At 45.7% G+C, this 27,130-nt stretch overlaps 1 protein-coding gene across 1 annotated transcript in view; it reads left to right on the top strand.

Annotated features, from left to right (window-relative positions):
* The first annotated feature begins 4,521 nt into the window (after nucleotides 1-4,521).
* LOC107122283 (B-cell receptor CD22-like) overlaps nucleotides 4,522-27,130 on the top strand; it is a 37,357-nt gene continuing 14,748 nt past the window's right edge. The window contains exons 1-8 of the mRNA XM_015425332.1: nucleotides 4,522-4,557; nucleotides 6,021-6,078; nucleotides 8,866-9,288; nucleotides 11,500-11,793; nucleotides 16,361-16,630; nucleotides 20,984-21,043; nucleotides 21,601-21,813; nucleotides 23,821-23,947. Coding sequence (XP_015280818.1) covers nucleotides 6,045-6,078; nucleotides 8,866-9,288; nucleotides 11,500-11,793; nucleotides 16,361-16,630; nucleotides 20,984-21,043; nucleotides 21,601-21,813; nucleotides 23,821-23,947 — 1,421 coding nt within the window. The 5' untranslated portion in view covers nucleotides 4,522-4,557; nucleotides 6,021-6,044. The remainder of the gene's footprint in view (nucleotides 4,558-6,020; nucleotides 6,079-8,865; nucleotides 9,289-11,499; nucleotides 11,794-16,360; nucleotides 16,631-20,983; nucleotides 21,044-21,600; nucleotides 21,814-23,820; nucleotides 23,948-27,130) is intronic.

Raw genomic sequence — 27,130 nt, forward strand, 5'->3', positions numbered from 1 at the left:
GAATTTGAACCAGGCACGTCCTGGTTCATCGTTTACACCTGGGTCTCTCAGCAACTATGTTGTCCTCAGCAGATCACGCCTGGGAGAGATGTTCCACACATTCCAATCATAGCCATGTCTTCCTTGATTGGCTAGAAGAATGGAAGACGGGAGTGGCCCAAAGCACAGACAACCAACCTATCCTTTCATAACCAAATAGCTGACAATTTGCTTCCCCTTAATAATAAATCTATGACTGACTGGCTCACCCTGCCTAAAACAAGAGCCAGGCCTGGCTGTGTCTGATGTGACTGAAGGGTTATTAAAGGGTTATTAAGAGCCTGATGGCATTACACCTGGGAAACTTGCAAGAAGGTGCCAATCCAGATGCTTCATAACCTTGGAGCCCACCTTGAAATGTTTGATTATGGTATCTCTGTGCAAAGTGTCATTTGGCTCTGTATATCCCCATTTCTTTTTCTTTTTTCCCCCTTCAGAAAACCAGTTTATCCATAGTTCCCAAGAGTTAACGTCTGCAGTGGTCCAGCTCACTCAAAAGCTTCAAGAAGCATTGCTTCAAAAAAGGCAGAAGGCTCGCGTGGTTCCCAGTGAGATAAAGAAGCAGTAGAGGAGAAAGCCAGATTTCAATCCCTTTCCGCATCAGTTTCAATTCCTTGGCATAGTTGCCCATTCTTGTTTAAAGTGTGATTTCCCATTAACATCCAGGTTTTGGGAAAAAATATTACGCATCAATTTAAAAGAATGTCTTCTTCAAAAATGAAATATTCATTTATTCCATGAAACTACCAATTATTTGATGGAGAGCAATGGTTCAGTGAACAGTGATTATTCAAATCACTTGGAAGAAATTATCCCCCCACCCCAGTGGTTTTCCTGCTGCTCTGCTGAACAAAGAGGATCTTGCATAAGAATGCATGGGAATAGGCACCCAAGACATTCCAAGACTGTTCTGCTCCTAATGTATATATTCTAGGGAGCAACAACACCAACAACACCAACATTCCCCAGTGGTTCCCAAACTCTTGCCCTGGTGACCCTTCAGTCCAAATTTACTTAGCATGGTGACCCACCAGTCCAAATGTACTTGGTATGGTGGATCACTTAAAACAAAACAAAACAAAGCATGCACAAAGTAATAAAACAAGAATAGTTTGAGCCCCACTTTCATGAGCATCATGACACATTTCTGCATTGGGACCCACAAGCTGGGAAAGGCTACCCTAGAGCACTTCTGAATATGGTCAGACAGTACAATTGTATGCAGCATTACACCTTTACTGAGCCCTTTGACTTCAATGGATGTTAAAGGGTGTGAGTCTGTTTAGGGCTGCCCTGTAAATGATTCAGGAAGGTTAAAGAGAAAAGAAGGCACTGTTTTATCTAAGTAAGATACAACTGAAAATAATATCTATCATTTTAGCTTACCTCTCCCTATGACTCCAGGTTGGGATCCAGTTCTTGCATAAATCATCCTGCCATGTTACTTTAGAGAATCCTGGGCAGACATATTTGCAAGTTTCATGAGCATACCGAAAATGCAGATTTTGCACAAATAAAGCCTCCCCATTTATTTGCTTTCTTTCCACCTCTCTCTCTCCTTCTCTCTCTTTTCCCCTTCCTCCCTCCCCCATCCCCCATCTATTTGCTTAATTTTTGCCTTTATTTCTTTCTCCCTTTTTTCTTCTTTCTCTCTCTCTTCCTTACTACCTCCCCCTCCCTCCCCCATGTATTTTCTTTCTTTCTTTCTTTCTTTCTTTCTTTCTTTCTTTCTTTCTTTCTTTCTTTCTTTCTTTCTTTCTTTCTTTCTTTCTTTCTCTCTTTAGGAAAGGCTTTGACCTCTGTGCCCTGTTGTAGACCCTCCATAGGAGCAATGTGTGAGACAGGATACTGGTCTGATCCAGTAGGCCTGTTCTTCTTATGTTTCTTGGTGCTCTCAATCATCCCATTTCCCCCCCAACGACGTTTATCACTTGTTTTCTCTCTCTCTCTCTCTCCTTTCAGCCTTTTTCATTCTTTCCACTTTTCCCTCCCCCCAACTATTTGCTTTCTTTTTTTGTTCTCTCTCTTCTTCCCTCCCTCCCTCTATTTGCTTTCTTTCTCTTTTCCCCTCCTTCCCTCCTCCTTCCCACATCTATTTCTTTTCTTTCCACCTTTCCTTCTCTTTTTCTCTTTCTCCCTTCCTTCCTTTCTCTTCCTTCTTTCTCCCTCTTACCCCCATCTATTTGCTTTTTTGTTTCTTTCTCTTTCATTCCACCTCTTTCATTCCACCTCTCTCTCTCTCTTTCTCTCTCTTAGACAAATATTATTAGCAAACAAATAAATATAATTGGACAAATAAATATCATTATCAATATCTGTTTTTACTCCTTTTGTTTTTATTTTTGGCAGTCTTATTTAATGCTAATAAAAAGCAAATTGGCATAGTTTCCAATAAAAAAGTGCTTGTAGTATTTGTTCATGTCTTGCGGCTCTCAGACATCTGACATTTATTCGCTGTGGCTCTTACGTTAAGCACGTTTGGCCACCCCTGGATTAGAGCAAACATGACAGTCGCAGCCCCTTGTCTATGAATACAAGTCTCTCCCTAGTTTCAGAGGGGAACTGAGTTGGTCTGCAGTGGAACAGCTAGATTTGGGTCCTGCAGCACCTCAGAGATGGACCAGATTTTCAGGGTATGAGCTTTCAGGAGTCAAAGCTCCCTTCGTCAGATACAATTTGGAATGGAGATCTCTGAGCCCTTCTATCCCAGCCAGAACGTCAGAGGGGTGTTGCAAAGAAGGAACGCAGGACGCTGAGGTACAGTGCTCATTGTAATCAACTGGGTTAGAGGAGAGGATAAATGCTTGCCCCCCCCTAAAATTAGCATCTGTAGTGAGATAAGAATCCCTTATTCAGCCCAGGGGGATATCCATTGTTCTGAACTTGTGAATGAACTCCAGTTCAGCAACCTCATGTTGTAATCTCCCTTTGAATTTTCTCTGTTGGTGGACTGCCATTTTTAGGTCAGCAGTGGAATGACCTGGAAGACTGAAATGTTCTCCCATTGGTTTTTGAGCAGTGTTCCCTCTAAGATGTGTTAGTGTGAGTTAGCTCACAGTTTTTTGGCCTCTGGCTCACACATTTTTGTCTTAGCTCAGGAAGGCTGGCTCCAGAGCAGACTAATTTATGCAGCTGCCAAATTGCTCGCTCAGAACTTTAATGCTAGTAGCTCACAAAGTAGAATTTTTGCTCACAGGACTCCACAGCTTAGAGGGAATGTTGTTTTTGAGTGTTGTGGTCCTTAATCTCAGGTATCTAACTGGAATCTCCATTCAGACTCTATTCTGAAAAACAGAGTCTTCAAAACTTATACCCCCAAACTCCTGTTGGTCTCTGAGGTGCTACTGGACCTGGATCCAACTCTGTCCCTGCAAAGGGCCATTGGGGGGTGCAGTGTAGTATGGTGGTTAGTGATTCAGTCTCAGATGGGAGAAACTTGGGTGCAAAAGTCCCATGAGTTATGGAGCTCCCTTGGTGGGGACAATCACTTTTTTCTGTGAGCATCCATGTATGCCACTTCGAGGTGGGAGAAAACAAGTGATAAACGTCGTTGGGGGGGAAATGGGATGATTGAGAGCACCAAGAAACATAAGAAGAACAGGCCTACTGGATCAGACCAGTATCCTGTCTCACACATTGCTCCTATGGAGGGTCTACAACAGGGCACAGAGGTCAAAGCCTTTCCTGGGTGTTGCCTCCAAGCACTGGTGTTCAGGGGCTTTCTGATTCTGACCATGGCAGGTGAGAATTTTACTGCTGAACTAAAGGGACACTTGTGTGTGTGTGTGTGTGTGTGTGTAAATCTGAACCCCTCCAGGCCTGTTTCTCCCCCCCACACATGCACCTTGTTTCAGCCAGGTTTCCTATTGGGGGAGGATAATAGGCACCTGTCATTTATGTTGCCATCTCTTGAGAAGTTCCTGCAGATGTGTGGGTGGAGCCTAGAGAGGGCAAGATTTAGGGAGGGGAGTGGCCTCAGCAGAGTATAATGCTACAGAGTCCATCCTCCAAATCCGCTATTTTCTTCAGGGGAACTGAACTCTAATCTGTTGAAATTCTGGGAGATCTCCACACTTCACCTGGAGGTTGGCCATCCTGCTCTCACTGGACTCTGCAATCCACAGCTTCTGCCTGCCACAGCCCCTGCCTTGGGCCAGCATCACATTGAAGCATTTGGTGAACATCTGATGAAGGGTGCTGTGACGCTTGAAAGCTTCTACCCTGGGAATCTTGTTGGTCTTCACGGTCTGCTGGGGCAGAATTGGATTCATGGAATGGATTGGCCAACCACTGTAAGGCAATCCAAAAAAGAGAACTTTGTTTGAAGGCATAGATTCTTGATGCCAGTAACCACAATTTCCCTCCCTTCCTAAATATAGATAAACATAGAAAAAGGAGAACAATCTCTACTTCTGCTAACTTAGAATTATATTTGCTCAAAGTGCCAGTTTCAAGAGTTTCATTTGCAAACTGTGAGCAGTACCATCAGAACCATCTTTGGGACATCAGCGTTCACAGGTAAGTTTGTTGTTGTCCGACTCTTTGCGACCCCATGGACCACAGCATGTCAGGCCCTCCCGTCTTCCGCCATCCTCCGGAGTTTCCTTAATTTCATGTTCGTTGCCTTGATAACACTGTCTAACCGTCTCATCCTTTGCCGTCCCCTTCTTCTTTTACCTTCAGTCTTTCCCAGCATCAGGGTCTTCTCCAGTGAGCGCTCCCTTCTCATTTGGTGGCCAAAATATTTGAGCTTCAGCTTCAGTATCTGGCCTTCCAGGGAACAGTCAGGGTTGATTTCTTTTAGGATTGACATATTCAATCTCCTTGCAGTCCAAGGGACTCTGAAGAGTCTTCTGAAGCATCATAATTCAAAAGCATCTATTCTTCGGCGCTCGGCCTTTCTTATGGTCAAACTCTTGCAGCCATACATTACTAATGGGAATACCATTGCTTTGACCATACGGACTCTTGTTGGCAGGGTGATGTGTCTACTTTTTATTATGCTGTCTAGGTTTGCCATAGCTTTCTTCCCAAGGAGCAGGTGTCTTTTAATTTCATGGATGCAGTCACAGGTAAGGTAAGTCCTGCCGATTCTGGGTGGGTTGTCTTTTCTGTTCCCAATTATTTTCTATATTGGAATCAGTGGTAACAAAAATATCACAGTTTTAGAATTGCTTTATTCCTTTTCTGGGTGATTCTGCATCTAGCTATCAATCCCCATTTTCTCAACTGGGGCTGATTCTGCATTGGCTTTTCCCTCCGTTGTTTTTATGAATCCCCCGTTGGAACAGAATTCCCCTCTGCATCGCATGCTGGTTTCACTTCCTTTGATTATTGGGTTTTATGGTAGCTTTCGCACTTCATGCCTCCGTTTTCATGAGAGGAAGTATACGTCAAGTCCTGATGATCACAGCAAAACAAAGGAACAAACTAAAACATGTGGGGAATGGTAGTAAAGTCCTGCAAGGGTCTGATGAAGCCAAAGAAGAGGAAAGTTGAGCTTCCAAGATCATATGCAGACCATTGGATGGATTTCTGAGAATCCCGCTATTCTTTTAAAATCCAGCTGCAAGAACGGGAAGAATGTTTTGGCATCTGTTCTGTGCAAAAAACACCTGCATCCTAAGGAAGATCTGGTGCTGCCGATCACATTTTGCATACTGTTTTGAGGGTCCAGTGCATACATTCCTTAGGACAGTGCTGCAGGATTGGTTGGTACATTGTCATCTAAGAGTAAGCTGGTCTGTTCCTTACCCTATAGCCAGCATTTTTGGAATCTGGGGATATTTGGTGTTAGGAAAAGCCTCCATGCACAGAAAACAAAAGGACAGCCTGGGTCTTTGTGACAGGGGCCAAGTGGTAGGTTGTTGCTCACTTTTATGGGCCCAGTTCCTTGCCCATCCTACCATTTGGTGAGGATCTTGGTAGCGATAAAAACAAGGTGAATGAGAGACAGATATAACCAACCTCTCTTTTCTCAGGTTTGGCCCCTTCTGGAGCTCGCCATGAAGAATTTGGTTTGGCTGCTCTTCCTGCCGGGTAACGATTTGTGTGTCAGTGGGTTGGAATGTGTCTCTCTTTGGTCTGTGGGAAGAGTAGGAAAGATGGATCCAACCAGACAGTACTGTACGTCTCAGGGGGCAATAAGCTGAAATTTTCCCTGGCAGGATGTAAAAGGAGTTATGCTCAAGCAAATGTGTACTCCCTCAGGTTATACATGCCAGTGATCTGGGAAGGGTCTGAAATAAAAAATCTAAACGTTTAAGTCCTTGTTCTGGTCTGGCCATCTACAGACTGCCTTAGTGAGCCTCAGATAAGGAGGGGAGGGGATTGGCTAGCCACTGTGTCTATAATTTTATACATGCATATAAAAAGAAAGAGAAATATAATTTCAATTATAACCAGTGTTAATTCATTGTCAATATAATTTCCCCTTACCCATTTTAAGCAGTTGTACCAATACAAGGGTTAATTTTCTTATGGGCTATAATTTTAATTAATTGTCAATACAATTTTCCTTAACCCTTTACCAATCTTAGTCACTTACACATAAACCAGAGTCCTCTAGATCAGCATTATTTAGGAGGTTTTATTCTTTTATTCTTTTTCAAAAACCTTTTTTTCATTAAAAAGGTTGCCTTTGTTGCAAATCCGGAAGCTGCAGCTAGTGCAGAATGCTGCGGCTAGGCTGCTGATGGGTCTCTCGAGGAGAGACCACATCCGGCCGGCGCTGCAAGCGCTGCACTGGCTGCCTATAGCATACCGGATTCGCTTCAAAGTGCTGGTTCTTACCTTTAAAGCCCTGAATGGCCAGGGTCCAATCTACCTAAGGGACCGCCTCTTCCCGTATGTTCCCCCAAGAGCGCTGTGATCAGGGAGCCTGGACCTTCTCCAGGTCCCGGGCCCCCGGGACATCAAGCTCTCCCAAACCAAGGCCAGGGCCTTCTTGGTGGCGGCTCCTACCTGGTGGAACGAGCTCCCGGCGGAGATCCGGGCCCTGCGGGACCTTGTACAGTTCCGCAGGGCCTGCAAGACGGAGCTCTTCCGCCAGACTTTTGAGTAGGAGCCGCCGCCACTGCCACTATACCACCATCGTGGCAGGAATTACCATCTACCTGGCCTTGGGTACGGAGAGACGCCGCCCTGAAGAGGAGCATTACTCTGGCGCTCCGACTCTTATATCGTCGGCCGCCAGTGAGGATCGACCATCTTAAACTTTCTTAAAATTGAACTGTAGAGCACCATTTTAGTTGTATTTATCAAAGTTTTAATGTAACATGTGTTTTATTCTCGGCGCTTGCCGCTTGTTTGCCGCCCTGAGCCGTATGGGTAGGGCGGGATATAAATCCCAGAATAAATAAATAAATAAATAAATAAATAAAGTCATTTTTCTTTGTCCTTGTCATCTGTATTCCATTTTGGTGGTGATTAGTATTTTTATGGCTTCTGTTTCATCTTCTCTGTGAAGTATAACTTTGAGGGTTTCAAAATTTGACAGTCTTTTAGTAGACCTGTTGTTCCCACTGTTCATCTTGGTTGCAGGGTTGTTCTGTATCTTCCACTTTTAAGTACTGAGGATCCTTTTCTATATATGTAAAGTCAAATTGTTTGTAGTGTTGTCTTACAGCTGGAAAGGTTTGCTGCTGGGATTCTTTTCCTCTATAGGTTGGGTCCACTGAATCATAATATTGCTCTGTGTCTTGTGCCATTTGATGCTGGAATTCCTTTATCTAGCTTATGGTTTGGGATGGTGTAGCAGAATATTTAGCCTTTACAAGTTCCAAAACTTCCTTAAATGTTGAGGTAATTTCATTCACAATCACCTCCCGAATCTCCTTCCAGGAGACCTGTAGTTGATCAATTTCTATAAAGCTCTTTGGGCAAATATCGTCTGGCATTTTTCTTTTTGTATCCTGCCCCCTATTTTCAAGCAATCACACAGACCAAGCAGTGATCTTTTCAAAGTTTATTGTCAGTGATTCTTTTCCAAGCTGACCGTGCTTAAAGTTGTTGACAGCTAGGAATTTGTTTGTGTAAGTCAGATGTTTACATCTCACCGAGCACAATAGTCATAATAAGCTCCTCCGTTCCTAGTCATGAAATGTGATGTCACAAAAATTGCCACGAAGAAGCAAAATCAACTCTAAATAGTTCTCTTTCGTTCTACCTTTCCCCCCTCAAAGAATAATATTAAAGCAAAAACAAAAGTCTCACTTTGCCCCAAGCAGTATTTCACTCAACTTTCTTTATGTGAATTATCTCTGCCACTCCATCATTAGGGAGGGGGCCCCTCCTTTCCATGTCCTTTTTAAAATTTATTACAGGGGCATAAAGAGAAAGAGAAAGTATTTTGTTTTTGGTGTTGTTTTTCCAGGTACTTACTACGTTATAAGTTGTAAATCTTCATAGGTAGTACCTACGAGGCTGAGATCGACTATCTGCTCCCAGGGCAAACACAGGTGGTGCAGTTTATGGCTCCCTAACTGCTCGTCTTCATTCTCTGCTTTGGGACGATCCAAAGCTTCACACCCATTTTGCAGCAAATGGGGCCCGAATCAAGTCCCTTGCACCTGACCTCCCTCCAGGAGGTCTGGTGGAGCTTGGGTTCCCCCGAAACTCCTCTAAATAGAACAAAGAGCCAGAGGCACCCAGGAGAAGTTCTTTGGTTCCAGCTATTTCTATGTGATATCAGAGTGGAGGTGACATTTGAGGGGCTTGGCTTCCTTTAGAAGAGAGAGCAATGGAGACTTAGAGTGTCTGTAAGATTTAGTTCTAAGAGAACACGGGAAGCTGGCCAAATTCTGCCTTGTGTTTCTTCCATTTCAGGTTTCCTTTGCAATCCAAACCCACTGAAGATAAACCCTGATTCCCTGGTTGCCTGGAAAGGATCTTGTGTAGTGATTCCCTGCCAGATCAATCGATATGATGGTGCTCTTCTCAGAGACATCTCCCTGCGTTGGTATTTTCAGCCTTTTAATGATACAAAACAGTCTGACTACTCTGGCCACTTACTATGCAACAGCTCTTCAACATCAAGGAAATGCAGTACCCCATCGCCGTCTGCTTTTGCAGGTCGGTTGGCGTTTGTAGGGAATGTCCAGAATAATTTAGAGAAGAAAACCTGCAGTTTGAAGATCTCTCAAGCCCGGACAGAGGACAGTGGCATCTATGGGGCAAGGCTTTCTGCTTCATATCTTTGGTCAGTTCAGCGATTTAAGTGGTTTCTCAATGCTACAGTTAATGTCACCGGTAAGAATTTAGTAAAGACATTCCTCTTTCCTCCTCATCCGTTATAAAACTCATCTTTTCAAGGGATCAGTGCTGTGAGATGTGAATGGGAAGTCTTCTGGACTAGCGCTAGGGGAGTGGTGCTAAGACAGAAACACTTTCCCAATCCTGGCATGGGAAAATGGCACTTCTCTTATGAGCATCCCTCCCAATCAGCGGGAGGATATGATTGGTAGATGGACAACAGTCTGTAGCACAGTCTTGTGGTTCAAGACCGTGGACAAAGCAGATGATCAGCTGACTCACAGGGAATGTGCTTGTCTCTCTTCCCTTTTGCTACACCACGGTATGGCTCTGGAATCTTGCCTTGTAATCTTGTCCACAGTGGAACTTTTTTTTTCTTTTACTCCTCTTGTGTCTTTAGCCGTAGTCTCCCCACCCCCACTTTTTTTGTTGCTTTTTCTGCTTTGGCCTAGTATGACATGCAGAAATTTGGCAAGTAAAGCTAGCATGGGAAACATGATTAGGAAAGCCCTTCCTGCAGAAATTGTGCATGCATTGGGACTCAGAGCAGGAGTAACAGAAAAACAGCACCGACACGAGTTTCATATGGGGGCACAGTGCATGATAATGGAAAGTGAATGAGAGATCAGTGCAATACAGTGATAGTCAAGGACAAGGGCTAAATAATTCATCATATCAGGTTTTTTAAGAGCTCAACAATACCTGTAACGTGGTGTACAGGATACAAATGATTAAGATCTGTACAGGCAGTAGGTTGTCAGTATATGGATGAGGCATACCTAATATGGGAAGCAGGCAGGGGTCATTTCATAGAAAAAGAGGTGCTGGAGCTCATTAGTATAACTTATTAGCATAACTTATTTGCATATGCCACAAACCCTGACATCACCAGAAGTGTGTCAGAAGGCAACACCCACTGCTCAGGCTCCACCGGACTGTTTTGGATTGCTAGCTATGGGGTGGGAAAGTGCAGATCTGCCCTCACAGAGGAGGGAGAGCTTGTACCTGAATAAAACTTGGTCTTAAAGGTGCCACTGGACTGGTTTGGGCCGGGGGGTCAGGGGGAGCTCTGCAACTTACCTGGCTGCTTCTTGCTGTGACTGAGGGCTCCTGGGAGCAGGGGGTGGGGCTTGTTGCATGTGCCTGCCCCCTGGGCTCTTTACTGCAGGAGCTCTGCTCCTGTGTGCTCCTGCAGGAAATGACCACTGGAAGCAGGTGGCTATTATCAATGGCAGAGCCATTTTCCAACTGTGTGTAGCATGAGAGGGAGCCACAAATATTTCATTCTGGACATTAACAGTGCACTCCTAAACATAGCATGACATCTTCCTGGTGGGGAGGGGAGGGGGAGGTTAGGGGCACCTAACAATCTTGTTTTTCCAATATATTGAAGACCATCAGAGTCCCGGAAGGCTGCAATTGTTGGCTTAATCAGGGTTCACAACATGGCCACCCCCAAGTTGTGCCAGCAGGGAGTGCTGGCGCAGCCCAATCATATCTCTCACCCAAACCCCTCCTACAACCGCAGTTCCCTCTGGCCCCTTGCCTCCTGCTTCTCCATGCAAACCTGTATCCTCCTGTCCTCAGAACAACCTGTCTTCCATTCCCACCATCAGTAGAACACCTTTGGGCTTCCTACCTGCTTCTTCTCTCCTGGATCAGCTGCCTCATAGGTGCATCACCTCACCTGTAATGGGAGCTATCGTTTTGAAGGAACTGCCAGCAGTGGAGGAATCTCCCTAGGGGTCAACATTGGTGGGCACCAGAGTGGCATCTTTGACCATGCCTGGGCCCCATGTTGATGCCTCATGGAGAAGTGTCAACACTTTGTCCAGCCAGCACTGCTGGCAGCCAGGCACTCTCACCCAAGGGGGCTGGTGGCCCATCCCATGGCAGAATAGACCACGCCCAGGGCCATGAAAAAGAGACATTCTTCTAAATCCATGTACTTCAATGAACTTTGAAGGGTCTAATTCTGCTTACGATGGCACTGAGATTCCCTATCCTAACAGGTGTCACGTGTGAAAGCATATGGGTCGGGGCTGCATGTTGTCGGTATAGTTGCTGATTTTTTAAAAAATATGTAGCCAAAGCTTCTGTGTCCATGTAGAATCCAGCAGAAGAAGCCACACATTTCTACAAGGATATCTTTTGAGATTTTCCCCTAACTATAACTTGGGCATATCCCAATTTATTTTCTGGATGTAGAGTCACCTCCAGATCCTAAGATGGACATCAACCCTAAAAATATCCGAGAAGGGTGGACAAGAGTGACCTGCTCTGTACCATACCACTGTCCCGAGGAACCGCTAGGACTGACTATCAGTGGCTTAGGAGGGACTCGTTTGACTTCCACAAGAACGACTATCAATAATGGAATGATCCAAACAGTCGTGATTTTGCAAATGACCTGGGAGGACCATGGGAAGTCTCTCGTCTGCTCCCTGAAAAGACAGAATGGGTCAGAAATATCCAAGAGCACCATGCAACTGGATGTGAAATGTGAGTTTTGTGTAAGGAGGAGGGATCTGGGCAAAGTGGGTGAGGAGAGACCCTGAAAAGAAGATATTGCTGGGCCTGAACAAAATATACTAGTCTGATGAGTCACAACACTACCTGTGAAAGCTGGGTGCAGTAGGGCATCATAGAACAACAAATATGTTTGTGTTTGGTTTTTTTTAAGTACCCATGGGTACACTTTTATTAATTTTTCTTTTATAATCTACAACAAACAAATCTACACACTACAAACAGACACTCTACTACACACAACATGTATACCAAGAGTACAGTTACATTATATGCTTATATCCAATTATTTAATTAATAGAAACGCTCTATCACTTTCCATTCTTCTGTCTTCTGTGTTCTCAAGTCCATTGTGCCATAATTGCCCAATCGTCTATTGTACTTACATTATACCAATCATAAAACTTTTTCCATGTTTTTTGAAATGTCCACTCTTTGCTTAATCTCATTTCTAAAGTCAGTTTATCATTTTCTGCTGTTTCAAAAAGTTTATTCACAAACTCCTGTTTCGTTGGTATCACCATAGTTTTCCAATACTTGGCATATAAGATTCTTGCAGCCTGTATCTCTTTTTCATGGCTCTCTTTCATAGCCACTTCTTCATTGCTGCGGTGGTGGACAGTGACATCAAGTTGCAAGAGGTGGACTGCCATTGCCTTCATATGTCTAGCAACCCCGGGCTTCCTTGCTGGGTTCTCATACGCGTGGAATTCACCGCTGCAGGATAAAATGTGCCCCTTTTACTCTTACATTTCCAGCATTTATCAGAACAGTTAGTATTTTGCTTAGCCAATCTATCAGGTGTAATATACCATCTATAAAACATCTTATACATATTCTCTTTATATGTTATAGCATTAGTCCGAGGCCCAAACAATTGTAACCCACCAAGGGGCTTTTAAAGTGAACAGGCTGCAATTCGGGGTCAACGTAGCACCTGGGATTTTTCAGGGCCTCATGGAACGTCTACTAAGGGGGGTACCTGGCACAGTGCCCTATTTTGACGACGTGCTGATTGCGGGCGGGTCTGAACAGGAACTACTGGACCGGGTTAAAGAGGTCCTCAGGCGTTTTCAAAATGCCGGCCTCAGAGTTAAGCGCTCAAAATGCACGCTCGGGGTGGAAAGTGTGGACTTCCTGGGGTTTCGCATTGACGCAGAGGGAGTCCACCCCACGGATGAGAAGGTATCTGCAATCCAAAACGCCCCCAGGCCGGTGAGTAAGAAGGAGCTCCAATCCTTTTTAGGACTCCTGAATTTTTATCATGCGTTTTTACCGCATAAGGCATCAGTGGCGGCCCCTTTGCACGCGCTTTTGCACAAGGAGGCAAAATGGAAGTGGGGGCAGGCCGAGGAAAAGGCTTTTGTGGGAGTCAAGGAGCTGCTGACATCTAATGCCGTACTCACGCATTATGATGAACACAAGCTCCTGGTGTTAGCTGCTGACGCTTCACCGTTTGGAGTAGGCGCAGTTTTAAGCCATCTGATGCCTGATGGGAGCGAAGCGCCTATCGCTTTTTATTCTAGATCACTATCTGCGGCAGAGCGGAACTATGCCCAGATAGACAAGGAGGGTCTGGCGTTGGTAGCGGCTGTCAAAAAGTTCCATGATTTTATTTTTGGCAGACGATTTTTGCTGGTCACTGACCACAAGCCGCTACTGGGGATTTTTGCGCCCGATAAGCAATTGCCAAACATCATGTCCCCACGCATGCTTAGATGGGCGATATTTTTGCAGGCTTATGATTTTGACTTAGAGCACCGGCCTGGGAAAGCGATTGGGCATGCGGATGCCCTCAGCCGGTGCCCGGTGCCGGACATTGGCGCAGACCCTGCCCCCGCCTGTGAGGTCTTGGCAATTGAGGAGCTTCCTCGACCCCCGGTATCATCCAGGGACATTGCAGCACACACGGCCAAGGATAGCGTGCTGTCCCGAGTATTAAACTGGGTTTGGAGGGGGTGGCCGGTTGGAAGCGTTGAACCGGAGTTCGGCCCTTACAAAAGCCGTCAAAATGAACTATCCATTTCTAAGGGCTGTGTATTATGGGGGAACAGGGTGGTGGTTCCTGACAAACTCAGGACGAGAGTGTTAGAGTCGCTGCACGAGGGTCACCCCGGTATGGTACACACCAAAGCGTTGGCCAGAGGGTATGTCTGGTGGCCGGGGCTGGACAAAGAGATCGAAGAATGGGTACGAGGGTGTCCCAAATGCCAGCAAGTCAGACCCGATCCCCCACAAGCTACACCCCAAGGCTGGGAGTCATCTGGTAAACCCTGGGCCAGATTGCATATAGATTTTGCTGGCCCTCTCCAAGGGCAAATGTTCCTAATTGTGGTGGACGCTATGTCCAAATGGCTGGAGGTCGTGCATATGAAATCGACCACATCACTTGCTGTGATCCATGCGCTCCGCCGACTTTTTGCCACCCACGGGTTGCCTGACGTCATCGTCAGTGACAACGGGCCTCAATTTGTGTCTGAGGAATTTAGGCTCTTCCTCACGAGTAATGGCATACGCCAAATGACTTCGGCCCCTTTCCATCCGGCATCTAATGGCCAAGCCGAACGGATGGTCAGGACGGCCAAAGAGGCCCTGGGTAAAATGGACGAAGGGGACTGGAGCCAGAGGCTGGGCTCCTTTCTTTTGCTGCAGCACACCACCCCCTGTAGTGCTACAGGCCGTAGTCCGGCCGAATTGTTAATGGGGCGGAGACTCACGACCCGTTTGAACCGTATGCACCCAGACCTATCAGAAGATCAGTCCGAGCGTACCACTGCGCAACCGAAGGTGCGCATGTTTGAAAAAGGGGACAAGGTTTTCGCACGAAATTATGCAAACGGGCACTTGTGGCTTCCTGGGGTTATATCCGACTCTGTGGGTACTCGAATGTATGTGGTGCAGTTAGCTGACGGTCGAATATGGCGGCGCCACATAGATCAGTTAAGGAGACGTTGGGCTAGGGACAGCGCTGACTCTCCGACGGCTGAATCCCCTGATGTCGAGTGGACACCCCCAGAGCAGGCGGTGAGTACCGAAAGGCCCGGTACTGTCCCCGAGTCAGGGCAGAACCCTGTGTGCGGGGCTGAAATCCCAGTCGAGTCTGTGCCTGATCCAGGCTGTAGTGAACCCCACTCTGACCCACAACCTTGTCTGCCCGTGGTGCCTGCACCGCTCCGCAGGTCCCAGCGTTCGCGGCAAATGCCGACTTATCTGAAGGACTATGAGTGTAAATACTGTTGGAATAACTGATGTACAAAGGTTGATTGCATGTTTGTAAATAATAAAACAATTGGGATGATGGCTTAACTTAGGGGGGAGGAATTGTAATGTATTGAAATGATTACATGAATCACCTCATAGGACTCCCATGTTAAGCTTCGAGCCAGACCAGGGCTCCTCTGAGCGAACTTCCTATTGGTCGCTTCGTAACAGCGACCAATCAGAACGATACCATTCCCTAGGAGGGAAAGACTCCCATTGGTCTTTATTCTAGCAATCTCATTGGTTGTTATTTGTAAATAGGCGTGGCTACATTAGCCCGGTTATGTTTAAAAGGAGCATAAGCTCCCACTGTTTTCTGTTCTGGTTTCTTACTGAGTTAGTGCTTGCTCGTTACTTCCAATAAAGCTGAATCACTTGCTGAATCACTGTACGAGTCCTTTGTTAGCGCGATCTAACACTTACAGCTAGACGGTAACAGCTGAGTTTTTGTGATAGGCTCTGTTGGTAATTTTCTTTTGTGGCCATACCGTGTAACTCCTACAGATGGATATCATCTCTATCAGTTACATGAGTGGCTAATCTACTATCTCCTTCCTTCTCCTGTTCTGCCCCTTTTCACTCAGTGTTTTTCCCTTGGTCCTGCTACAATCAAACTAAAACTATGAAAAGCAGAATGGACTATTTTTTGAAAACATACGGGCAGGGTTTTTTCTTTTTTAAAAAAGACAGCTTTCCCCAACATTTCTGGAAACGAGTGATTGCCGTTGTTTTCCGCAATGGATTGAATATTACTAACAAAAATGAAAATGGATTTTCGTTATTTGATTCCTTAACATCGGAGTGCACATCTCAGGTCCTGGGACCCCCCTGGCCGTGATTGTTGAGGAACAGTCAGGTTCAGAAGAGGTACTTGAACATCAGGCAGTTCTTATGGATCAAGTTTTCATGTAACACAATTTTCTCAGATAAAAGACGGCACGTGCGGCCCTCATCATACCCAAAGGGCACCACATTTCAGATCAAAACGTTGGTAGTCCCAGCCAGGAAAAGATCAAGCTGGCGCTTCAAATTGTTTTAAAAGGATAGGGGCACAAGGGGACACATAATTATTGCAGATGCTGCATGCGGATATTTGTAAAGGAGTGCAGTATACACCACAAGAACTGAGTTGGTGTTATAGTCATGCATGACCACAGAGGGTGTCAGTGAGTTGTATGTTGGTCTTATTTCTAGTACCTCAAACCTAGTTTCTTTCAAGGAAATGTTTATACCGCTTATCTGACTTCTGCTTCTTTCTCCTGACGGTTTCTTATTTCAGATGCTCCTAAAGATCTTCAGGTGATAGCTTCGCCTGGAACAATCCTTCGAGCAGGAGAGACACTTTCTCTGGAGTGTATGATCAACAGCAGCAACCCAGAGGTTTCTGAGTACCTTTGGTATAAGGATGATCAACTGATGGATGAATGGATGAATGACAAAAAAATGGAATTTAAAACCGAAGGAGACTGGCATTCTGGTGCTTATAGATGTGAGGCAAAAAACAGCATTGGGTCCCCGAAGTCAAGTGAACTCAGCATAAATGTTCAGTGTGAGTTCATTCATTGAGATAATGCAATTGATGGGATTTTGAATGTGGGAATCATCAACATAACAGTGGGGTGAAATTGGGGAATGGTGGGTTAGGGGAGGGAAGGAACCTTACGGGGATATGATGCCATAGAATGCATGTTTCAAAACAGCCATTTTCTTCCAGGGGAACTAATCTGTCTAGTCTGGAGATCAGTTCCAATTCCAGGAGATCTCCAGGTCCCACATGGAAACCCTGTCTAAGGAGGGCTTACAAATTTGTTTCATTGTTGATGTGTAGAAGTTTGTCCATTTTGGGAGACCATAGTCAGTTGCTGAGCAGACTAGAGCTCTCTATACTAAAAGAGAGGATAAAAAAGAAAAATGAAGGAGAACATAGAGCAGGGGTCTAAGAAGTGCAGAAGAATAAAACCTTGTATTAAGAATTGTGACATGTTGTTTCACATCAAGCTACAAAAGATTTCCCATGGGAAACAAATAATGTCTTGCGCTTTTAAATGGATAGCAATATAAATTTAAATTCTACATTGGCCACAACCTAAAACTGGCTTTCTTATACTTTCTCGCCTCCGTTTATGATCGTTACAAGTTCCATCACTTGCATGAGGGAAAAGCAGATTTCCTCTCTGAAGAGTTGGTTTTATCTGGGAAGAACTGGAGAATGGAAGAGGCTGGCTTCACAAGCTTGAACAGAGACCCCTGCTGTTATGTTGCTATAGGTATAAAAGAACAACAGATACAGTTGGTTTGGTGTAGTGGTTAAGTGCGCGGACTCTAATCTGGGAGAACCAGGTTTGATTCCCCACTCCTCCACATGCAGCTGCTGGGTGACCTTGGGCAAGCCACAGTTCTTGCAGAGCTGTTCTCTTGAGCTGTTCTCTGAGAGCTCTTTCAGTCCCACCTACCTCTCAGGGTGTCTGTTGTGAGGAGAGGAAGGGAAAAAGATTGTATGCCACTCTGAGACTCTGAGTAAAGGGCGGGGTATAAATCCAATCTATCCTCCTCCTCCTTCTCTCTCTTCAGTAGTTTTTGCCTTGGACATCCTAAGTACCAACACAACTTCAGCCTATGGGATACGCTAAGGAAGTATTGTTAATATGAAGGTTTTTGACGTCCAGTGATCTTTTTCTTTTTCCAGGATCCCTTTTGTCTCGAACTTTGAAGATTTAGGGCTGGGAGAGCCAAGTTATAGACTGGACCTGTCCTTTTGGTCCTTCCGCCACCTCATTAGACTGTTTATTTACAGTATACATGGTGGTGGAAAGTGGTGTTAAGTCACAACCAACTTATGCAGACCCCGTAGGGTTTTCAAGGCAAGAGATGGACAGAGGCGGTATGCCATTGCCTGCCTCTATGTAGCAAATCCTGGACTTCCATGGTGGACTCTCATCCAAGTAGTAAACAGAGCTGACCTTGCTTAGCGTCCAAGATCTGATGAGACTGGGCAAGCCTGGGCCATCCAGGATAGGGTGGAAAAAAAATGCACACATCCCTAAAAATGTAACCGGGACAGCATTTCCAGAGATTTTTGGAAACTACAGATTGCCAGTATTTTCGGCAATGAATGGAACAGTAAGCAGGAAAGGATCAGGCTAGCTCCTCCAACTGTTTTAATAGGACAGGGGCCCAGTGAGGCAGAAGAGTAACTGCAAGTGGCATGCAGGCATTGCATGTGAATACATTTGTAAATGAGTGTAGGATATAAGGTTAGAATTAAGTTGGTGCTGTATTCATGTGGGATTGCAGAGGGTGTCAGTGACTTGGATAATGGTTTTATTTCCAGGACCTCAAACCTAGGCCTTTTCTGCACCCGTATATTTCCTCAGTCGCTGAGCACATCCTGTTCTTACATTCTGCATTCCCTCCCACTGTCACTTTCAGTTTGTATTGGGGCTTTCTCTTGTTTCTGCATTTGTTTTACAGGAATCTGCATTCAGACCGCTTCCAGCACACTGTGGCCCCGCAGCAACCAAAACTCCCTTTGCTGCGATTCTTTGTTCTCATCTGCTTTCAAATCGCTAATCCTTTCTAAAGTAGAATTGTTTCTGCGGGCATTTAAGTACTGCCCACTGCCCCTTCCCCATTTCTGCCCCTCTCTCTTTATGTTGACACTCTCTCCCTGTTCTGTTTTCTTTCCCTCCTTCTCCAAAGACAAAGGAGGACGTGTCCTCTCACTCAGGCAAACTTTTAAAAAACCAGAGAGAGCATAAGAAGGAAACAGTAAATATGAAGGACTAGGGGATTCCCTGCTCCCAAATGTGTCAGTCTTTCATGTGTGGGCCTGGATTTCCCCCTCCCTTCCCTTTCTTTTTGCAGAATCACAGAGGGAAGTAGGGAGGGTGGGTGGTTGGGGGGTTGGCAGCCAGTTAGCTCAAAAAATGCTGGTTTTGCTTGTAGATGCAGAATCCATGCAGAATATACAAATAAATAAACCAGAGGGGGAAAACCCAGTGCAGAGGGATTGCGTGCAACTGCAAAGTCAACCCTTAAGGTTTGAGTCCTCGGATATTCCGTAGGAAGCTGTCAGTGCAGAAAGGGGCCCTAATTTCTTCCAACGCATTTTTTGTACAGCTTATCTGACTTCTGCCTCTTTCTCCTGACAATTACTGATTTCAGATGGTCCTAAAGATGGTGGGCTGATAGTGTCACCTGCAACGACCATTCGAGAGGGAGAGATACTTTCTCTAGAGTGTACACTCAAGAGCAGCAACCCAGAGTTTTCTGAGTATCTGTGGTATAAGGATGACCAAGTGATGGATGAATATAAGAATCACAAAAAAAATTCAGTTTGAAATCAAAGGAAACCAGCATTCTGGTACTTATACATGTGAGGCTAAGAACAGCGCTGGGACCCAAAAGTCAGAAGAAGTCTTCATAGATGTCCAATATGAGTAGATTTAGCAAGAGGGTACAATAGATGCCCTATAGAGTGTGGGAATCATCTCTCCTTATATATAATTGAATAGTGGGTGCCAAAGTTCTAATTCTAAAATGCACTCCCTTAATGTATGGCTGATGGCACTGCTCCTCAGCATATATCACCACCAATCAGAAGGGAAAGCCCGGGTCCCGCCCACACCACAACTGCTGCAACAACCTGGTCTTTTGCATATGGAAGCTGATTGGACTTCACTCCATTCCACACCTCAAACTCTCCCCCCCCCCGCAAGGCAGTTGGAATGTCAGTTGCATATGGAATCTGCTGTATTCTGGTGGTGTGCAGGTCCCAGATTCATGTTTTAAAAGCAGACTGACACTGTTTGCCCAAAGCCAGAGCACTCTCCCAGAGCCTCTTTCTAGATCTCATTGTATTTATTTCCACAACGGGCCTTATTTCTAGTAAACGTATAAAAGGGTTTCTGTGAAGGCTTCTGATGCCAGCCTCTTCCATTCTCTTTCTCATGATGGTTAATCGTATCTTACACCCCAAATCTGCTTTATCCTCATACTAGTTATGGTATTTGTAACTATCAGAAATGCTAGTCATGGTGCTTGTAACCATCATAAATGGAATGTAGAAAGTTGAAGAAAGCCGGTTGTATGTTCTGATCAGCACTGGATCTAAATTGGCATCACAGAGCATTTAAAGGGTAAGATGATGTATGTTCCCCATGGGAAAACCCCTTAGCTATCAAGTGAGATGCAGAAACTGCTCCCCAGAGTATTTGCATGGAGGATCGTGTCATCAGGAAACATAGCTCAGTCAAAGGCTCCAGATGCAACATAATGACATTGTCCAACTGAGTGGAGTCAATCCCAATGTCAGGATGTCAGACTGAATAGAAAACCACAGTTTTTAAACGTAATATGAAATACCAGTGTATGGTATTTCTGGGCAGGTAAATTAGGGATGCTCAACCCCACCCACCAACCCACCTGTTTGCCTCATGTCCTGTTTGCCAGAGGTGAACAGGGACCTGTTTTTCAGCAGACTGTTCTTCTGACCAGTTCATAACTTTTCAGCCGATTGATTCACTGCATTCCTTCCAAACAATGCAGTTCAGTGCAACTGGCCAACATTCCATCCCCACTGCCCTTGCTACTGGACGGCTTTTAAAGTTTTTTTAACTAGTACCAGTAATAGCCAAGGCCCTAGGCGGGCAGCCTCAGCTCACTGGAAACCCTTCACGACTTCCCCCTGCCTTCTGTGATTCTGTCCATAACAAAAATGGATCAGTCTGGACATCCTTGAACCAAACTTGATGGAGACTGCATTCTTTGACAGCACAACAGTATGGCCGATGTTGGCAAAGTCACAGGTGTTCTCTGGAGCACATAGGTTGATCTCTTTGTAATGAAATGTCCTTAAAGGAAGGGGGTAGATGATTTCAAAGGTTTCTGCCTTTGTTCCTAGCTCACTTGCACTACCCATCAGATCCTGCTGCCTCTGGACTTGAACCCACAACAGAGAATGGTAAGTCTATCAATGTATACCGAACTGAGTGTATTAGAGAACTAGATGAGGAATAACTTACGGTCATAGGATTGCTAACTCCATATGGGGAAATTCCTGAAAATTTGGGGGTGGAGCCTGGGGAGGGTGGGGTTTGGGGAGGGATCTCAGCTGGCTATGATGCCATCGAGTCCACTCTCCAAACCCGCCATTTTCTCCAAGAGAACTGATCACTGTGGTGTGTTGAGCAGCTGGGATTCTGGGTGGTCTCCAGGCACCATTTGGAGGTTGGCAACCCCATGCTGGGGCATGGAGAAGCTAGAGTTTGAAGGAACAGGTACAGGAAGTGACTCAGCAGAGAAGTAGGGACGAGAGAGAGAGAGAGAGAGAGAGAGAGGGAGTTCAGGATTTATTTAGTGAAGACTTTCCCTTATTACCTCTCTCTCAGTTAAGAACCACCACCCACTTGAAACAGTAAGTAGCAACTACATGTCTGAGGGTGTTTTATCATGTGATTTTGACACTGAGACATCTTTGTGGGTATTTGAGCGAATACATGTTTATGTCTTTGTCGGCAGAAGGACCTCAGTCTTCTCCACTGCTTCCCTCCACTCCTGAAGGTGTATCCTCCCTCTTGCCTTCAACATCCTATCCCCTTTCCCTGTCTGAACTGCCCCCATCAGGGGTCCCCGTCCCTCCTCTCCCATCTTCTCAGGAACCCTGTGATGGCAGAACCCTGATGGAGGAATTCAGTTTCCTCAGTGAATCGCTGGACCAGATTGTAAAGGCCCGTAAGTGTTCCCTGTACAACAGGCACCAATTTTGCTTCAACACTGATTGTTAAACATTTGCATAGTGCTCCAGAAGGTTCAGGTTGCTTCACATCTATTGTCTCAGTAATCTCTCCTTATATATAATTGAATAGTGGGTGCCAAAGTTCTAATTCTAAAATGCACTCCCTTAGTGTATGGCTGATGGCACTGCTCCTCAGCATATATCGCCACCAATCAGAAGGCAAAGCCCGGGTCCCACCCACACCACAACTGCTGCGACAACCTGGTCTTTTGCATATGGAAGCTGATTGGACTTCACTCCATTCCACACCTCAAACTCCCCCCCCAAGGCAGTTGGAATGTCAGTTGCATATGGAACCTGCTGTATTCTGGTGGTGTGCAGGTCCCAGGTTCATGTTTTAAAAGCAGACTGACACTGTTTGCCCAAAGCCAGAGCACTCTCCCAGAGCCTCTTTCTAGATCCCCGTTGTATTTATTTCCGCAACGGGCATTATTTCTAGTTGTTATCATAACCCTGTAGTGTAGACCTGTATTAGGTCTCCCATTAACCCATCTGAGGTAGGGAATTACTGCTCCCAGTTTCCCACTCCTGAGACACAAAGGAGTCGGAGAAAAAAATGGCCTCCACATAGTAACACTCTAGGAATTGCTGCTTAGTCTCTATGGTAAAGTCCATAGAGATTAGGGGAGACAGTCTAGAGGGTCACCCAGAAGTGACACAGCATCCTTCTCAAACCTGCCCTCTCCAGGCACTGCGCAACTAAATCTCCCTGCGTTTTTCAAGGCAGTGCCGGGCACCTTGGCCTGTATTATCATTGAAAATATTATTATTACAAGCAAAGGGAGAATGGGAGGAAGGGAAGGCAGTGTGGTGTAGCCTGATCTTGTCAAATTTTGGAAGCTAAGCAGGGTCGGTACTTGGATGGGAGACCACCAAGGAAGACTCTGCAGAGGAAGGGAATAGCACAGAAGCTCTGATTCTCATTTTTATCGAAATCCCTTTGCTGGGGTTGGCATAAGTCGGTTGTCACTTGATGACACTTTTGTTTCTATGAGGAGTTGGGAGGCCCACAAAGCACTAGGAAATTACCCCTTGGTCCTCATAGTGCTATGTTCTATGAACCTTTAGGGCAAGATAATTCTCATCTGCTCCTTTCCCTTTCTTCTCTACCTCCTTTAACTGATCCTCAGCTGTCCTTAGCACTCTTCGGTACTCAACCATCCAGTTTGATATTAGAAGGATTGATGAGCATTCCCATTCTGAAGATGGGGAATGAGGAGGGACTTGCTGAGATTATTTACTGGGTTTATGGAAGATGCGGAATTTGAACCGGGCACCTCCTGGTTCATAGTTTGCACCTGAGTCTCTCAGCAACTACGTTGCCCTCAGGAGATCACGCCTGGGAGAAATATTCCACACATGCCAATCATAGCCATGGCTTCCTTGTTGGCTAGAAGAATGGAAGACGGGAGTGCCCCAAAGCCCAGACAACCAGCCGATCCTTTCATAACTAAACGGCTGACAATTTGCTGCCCCTTAATAAGAAATCTCTGGCGGGCTGCCTCGCCCTGCCTAAAATTAGGGCCAGGCCTGACTGTGCCTGATGTGAAAAGCCAGATTATGGGAACGTGTGATCAGATCTACTGATACATGTCTGGCCTTACAAAGCAGCAGGTGGGGCAATTTGGATCGGGACAAAGGACTGGGACGCTATGCCTCTGCACAATCTTTGGGTTAAAATGTCTCACACTTAAGGTGTTGTTAATCCCAGCATGCCTGTGTGTATTGGGGTTGGGGAGGACACGGATTGATATTATGCTGTTCTTTTTGTTAAAGGATTGTTAAGCAACTGAAGGCATTATGCCTGGGAAACTTGCAAGAAGGTCCCAATCCAGATGCTTCATAAACTTGGAGCCCATCTTGGAGAGTTTGATTATGGTATCAGTGCAAAGTGTCATTTGGCTCTGAATATCCCCATTTCTTTTTCTTCCCCCCCCCTTCAGAAAACCAGTTTATCCATAGTTCCCAAGTGTTAACATCTGCGGTGGTCCAGCTCACTCAAAAGCTTCAGGAAGCGTTGCTTCAAAAAAGGCAGGAGACTCGCGTGGTTCCCAGCAAGATAAAGAAGCAGTAGAGGAGAAAGCCAGATGTCAACCCCTTCCCACATCCGTTTTAATTCCTTGGCATGGTTGCCCATTCTTGTTTCAAGTGTGATTTCTCATTAACACCCAAGTTTTCGAAAAAAATATTATTCATCCATTAAAAAGACTTTCTTCTTCAAAAATTAAATGTTCATTTGTTCTGGGAGACTACCAGTTATTTAATGGACAGCAAAGGTTCAGGAAATAGAGATTATTCCCACACACCCCCAGAGTGGTTTCCCTGCTGCTCTGCTGAACAAAGAGGATTTTGCATAAGAACACATGGAAATAGGCACCCAAGGTACACGGACATTCTAAGAGGGCCCTGCTCATAATGTATATGTTCTAGGGAGGAACACCACCAACATTCCCTAGAGCAGTGGTTCCCAATGTTTTTGCCCAGGTGACCCTCCAGTCCAAATCTACTCAGAATGGTGACCCACCAGTCCAAATGTGCTTCGTATGGTGACCCACTTAAAAAAATGAAGCATGCACAAAGCAATAAAACAGGAAAAGTATGAGCCCCACTCTCATGAGCATCGCAACGCACTTTTGCATTGGGACCCACAAGCTGGGAAAGGCTACCCTAGTGCACTTCTGAGTATGGTCAGTGAAAAGTACACAGACGGAGAGTGATTTCAGCTTAGCGTACTTTATTAGATCAGGAACAAGATGACTTTAGTCGGCTCGCAGGCCGGCTTGCATTCCCCATGAAGCCGCCACCCATAACACACCCCTACCTCCCAATAGGTTATTTACAGTGGTCGAGAGTTCCATAGGCTCTCGGCTGGGAACCTAACCCCCTGATTGGTGCGGGCTAGGATCCGCATAGTCCATTGTCTTTTCGAGCGAAGCTCAACGTTGGCGCTTGACCGCGTGGAGCCCAAGCTAGCCACGCGGTCTGAGCTGAGTATATTACAGTCAGGCAGTGCAATTGTATGCAACGTTACACCATAGTGAGCCCTTTGACTTCAATGGATGTTAAAGGGTGTGATTCTGTTTAGGGTTTCCCTGTAAATGATTCATGAAAGTTAAAGAAAAAGAAGGCACTGTTTTATCTAAGAACAATAAAGTAGAAAACAATGTCAATCGTTTTAGCTTACCTCTACCTATGACTCCAGGTCTGGATCCAGTTCTGGCATATATTGCCCTGCCACATTACTTAGAGACTCCTGGGAGACATATTTGCAAGTTTCATGAGCATAACAGAAATGCAGATTTTGCACAAGTAAAGGCAGCTGCATTATAACTCTGACAGCCACTAGATGGTGGAATAGGTTTGAATCATCCTGCTTGGGCATGCCCAGAAGACACCTTGCTCAGAGGAAGTGATGCAAATCTGCAAAAGTTTGGTGCTGGCTCTGGAAAGCCAGTGTCAGCCTTGTTTACTCCGCAGAAGGGATCAGAGCAAACATGATAGTCGCAGCCCCATGTCTATGAATACACTTCTGTCCCTAGTTTCCAAGGGGAGCCAAGTTGATCTGCAGTAGAACAGCTAGATGTGGGTCCCACCAGATTTTCAGTGTAGAAGCTTTCGAGTGTCAAAGCTCCCAACGTCAGATACAATTTGGAATGGAGATCTCTGAGCCCTTCTATCCCAGACAGAAGGTCAGATGGGTGTTGCAAAGAAGGAACTGAGATCGCAGAAGTACACTGCTCATTGTCATCTACTGGATTAGAGCAAAGGAGAAATACTGGGGGGAGGGCATAAAATTAGCATCTGTAGTGAGATAAGGATCCTATGCCCGTATTCAACCCTGGGGGGTGCCCATTGTTCTAAACTTGTGAATGAACTCACGTTCAACAACCTCACGTTGTAATCTCCCCTTGAATCTTCTCTGTTGGTGGACTGCCACTCTTAGGTCAGCAGTGGAAGGACCTGGAAGATTGAAATGTTCTCCCGTTGGTTTTTGAGTGCTGTGGTTCTTAATCTCAGATGTCTAACTGGGATATTAGGACTCCGAGACCTCCATTCTGACTCTGATCTGACAAAGGGAGCCCTGTGAAGGCTTATGCCCCCCAAACTCTTGTTGATCTCTGAGGTGCTACTGGATTTGAATCCAACTCTGTCACTGCAAAGGGCCATTGGGGTGGGGCAGTGTAGTATGGTGGTTCGTGATTCAGTCTTGGATGGGAGAAACCTGTGTTCAAATCCCCCAAGAGTTAAGGTGGGGACAGTCACTCTTTCGCAGCTTATTGTACTTTACAGCATTGCTGTGAGCATCCATGTGGGCCACTTAAAGTTGGGAGAAAACAAGTGATAAAAGTGGTTGGGGGGAAATGAGGTCACTGACAACACCAAGATAGCGTAAGAAGAACAGGCCTACTGGATCAGACCAGCACTCCATCTAGTTCAGCATCCTGTCTCACACATGGTTCCTATGGATGGTCTACAACAGGGCACAGAGGCCAAGACCTTTCCTGGATGTTGCCTCCAAGCACTGGTGTTCAGGGGTTTTCTGATTCTGACCAGGGCAGGTGAGGATTTTACTGCCGAACCACCAACAGAACCACAAAACTGAGGTGACACTTGTGTGTGTGTGTGTTTGTGTGTCTGATGTGAACTTCCTCCAGGCCTGTCCCCCCCCCCAACCGTGTTTCAGCTGGGTTTCCCATCAGGGGAGGACAATAGGCACCTGCCATTCAGGGTAGCCAACTCTGGCTTGAGAAGTTCCTGGAGATGTGTGGGTGGAGCCTAGAGAGGGCAAGTTTTAGGAAGGGGAGGGGCCTCAGCAGTGTATAATGCCACAGAGTCCCCCCTCCAAAGTCGCCATGTTTTTCAGGGGAGCTGATCTCTTTCATCTGGTGATCTTTTGCAATTCTGGGAGATCTGCACACTTCACCCGGAGGTTGGCCATCCTGCTCTCAGTGGACTCTGCAATCCACAGGTTCTGTCTGCCACACAGCCCCTGGACATGACTTGCCTTGCCTTGGGCTGGCATCACATTGAAGCATTTGGTGAACATCTGATGAAGGGAGGCAGCTGTGACTCTTGGAAGCTTCTGCCCTGGGAATCTTGTTGGTCTTCAGGGGCTGCTGGGCCAGAATTGGATTCATGCAATGGATTGGCCAACCACTGAAAGGCAATCCAAAAAAGAGAACTTTGCTTGAAGACGTATGTTTTGGACGCCAGAAACCACAGTTCCCCTCCCCTCCTAACTATAGATAAATA

The sequence above is a fragment of the Gekko japonicus genome, unplaced genomic scaffold (genome assembly GCF_001447785.1).
Source record: "Gekko japonicus isolate JY-2015 unplaced genomic scaffold, Gekko_japonicus_V1.1 scaffold4338, whole genome shotgun sequence".
Lineage (NCBI taxonomy): Eukaryota > Metazoa > Chordata > Lepidosauria > Squamata > Gekkonidae > Gekko > Gekko japonicus.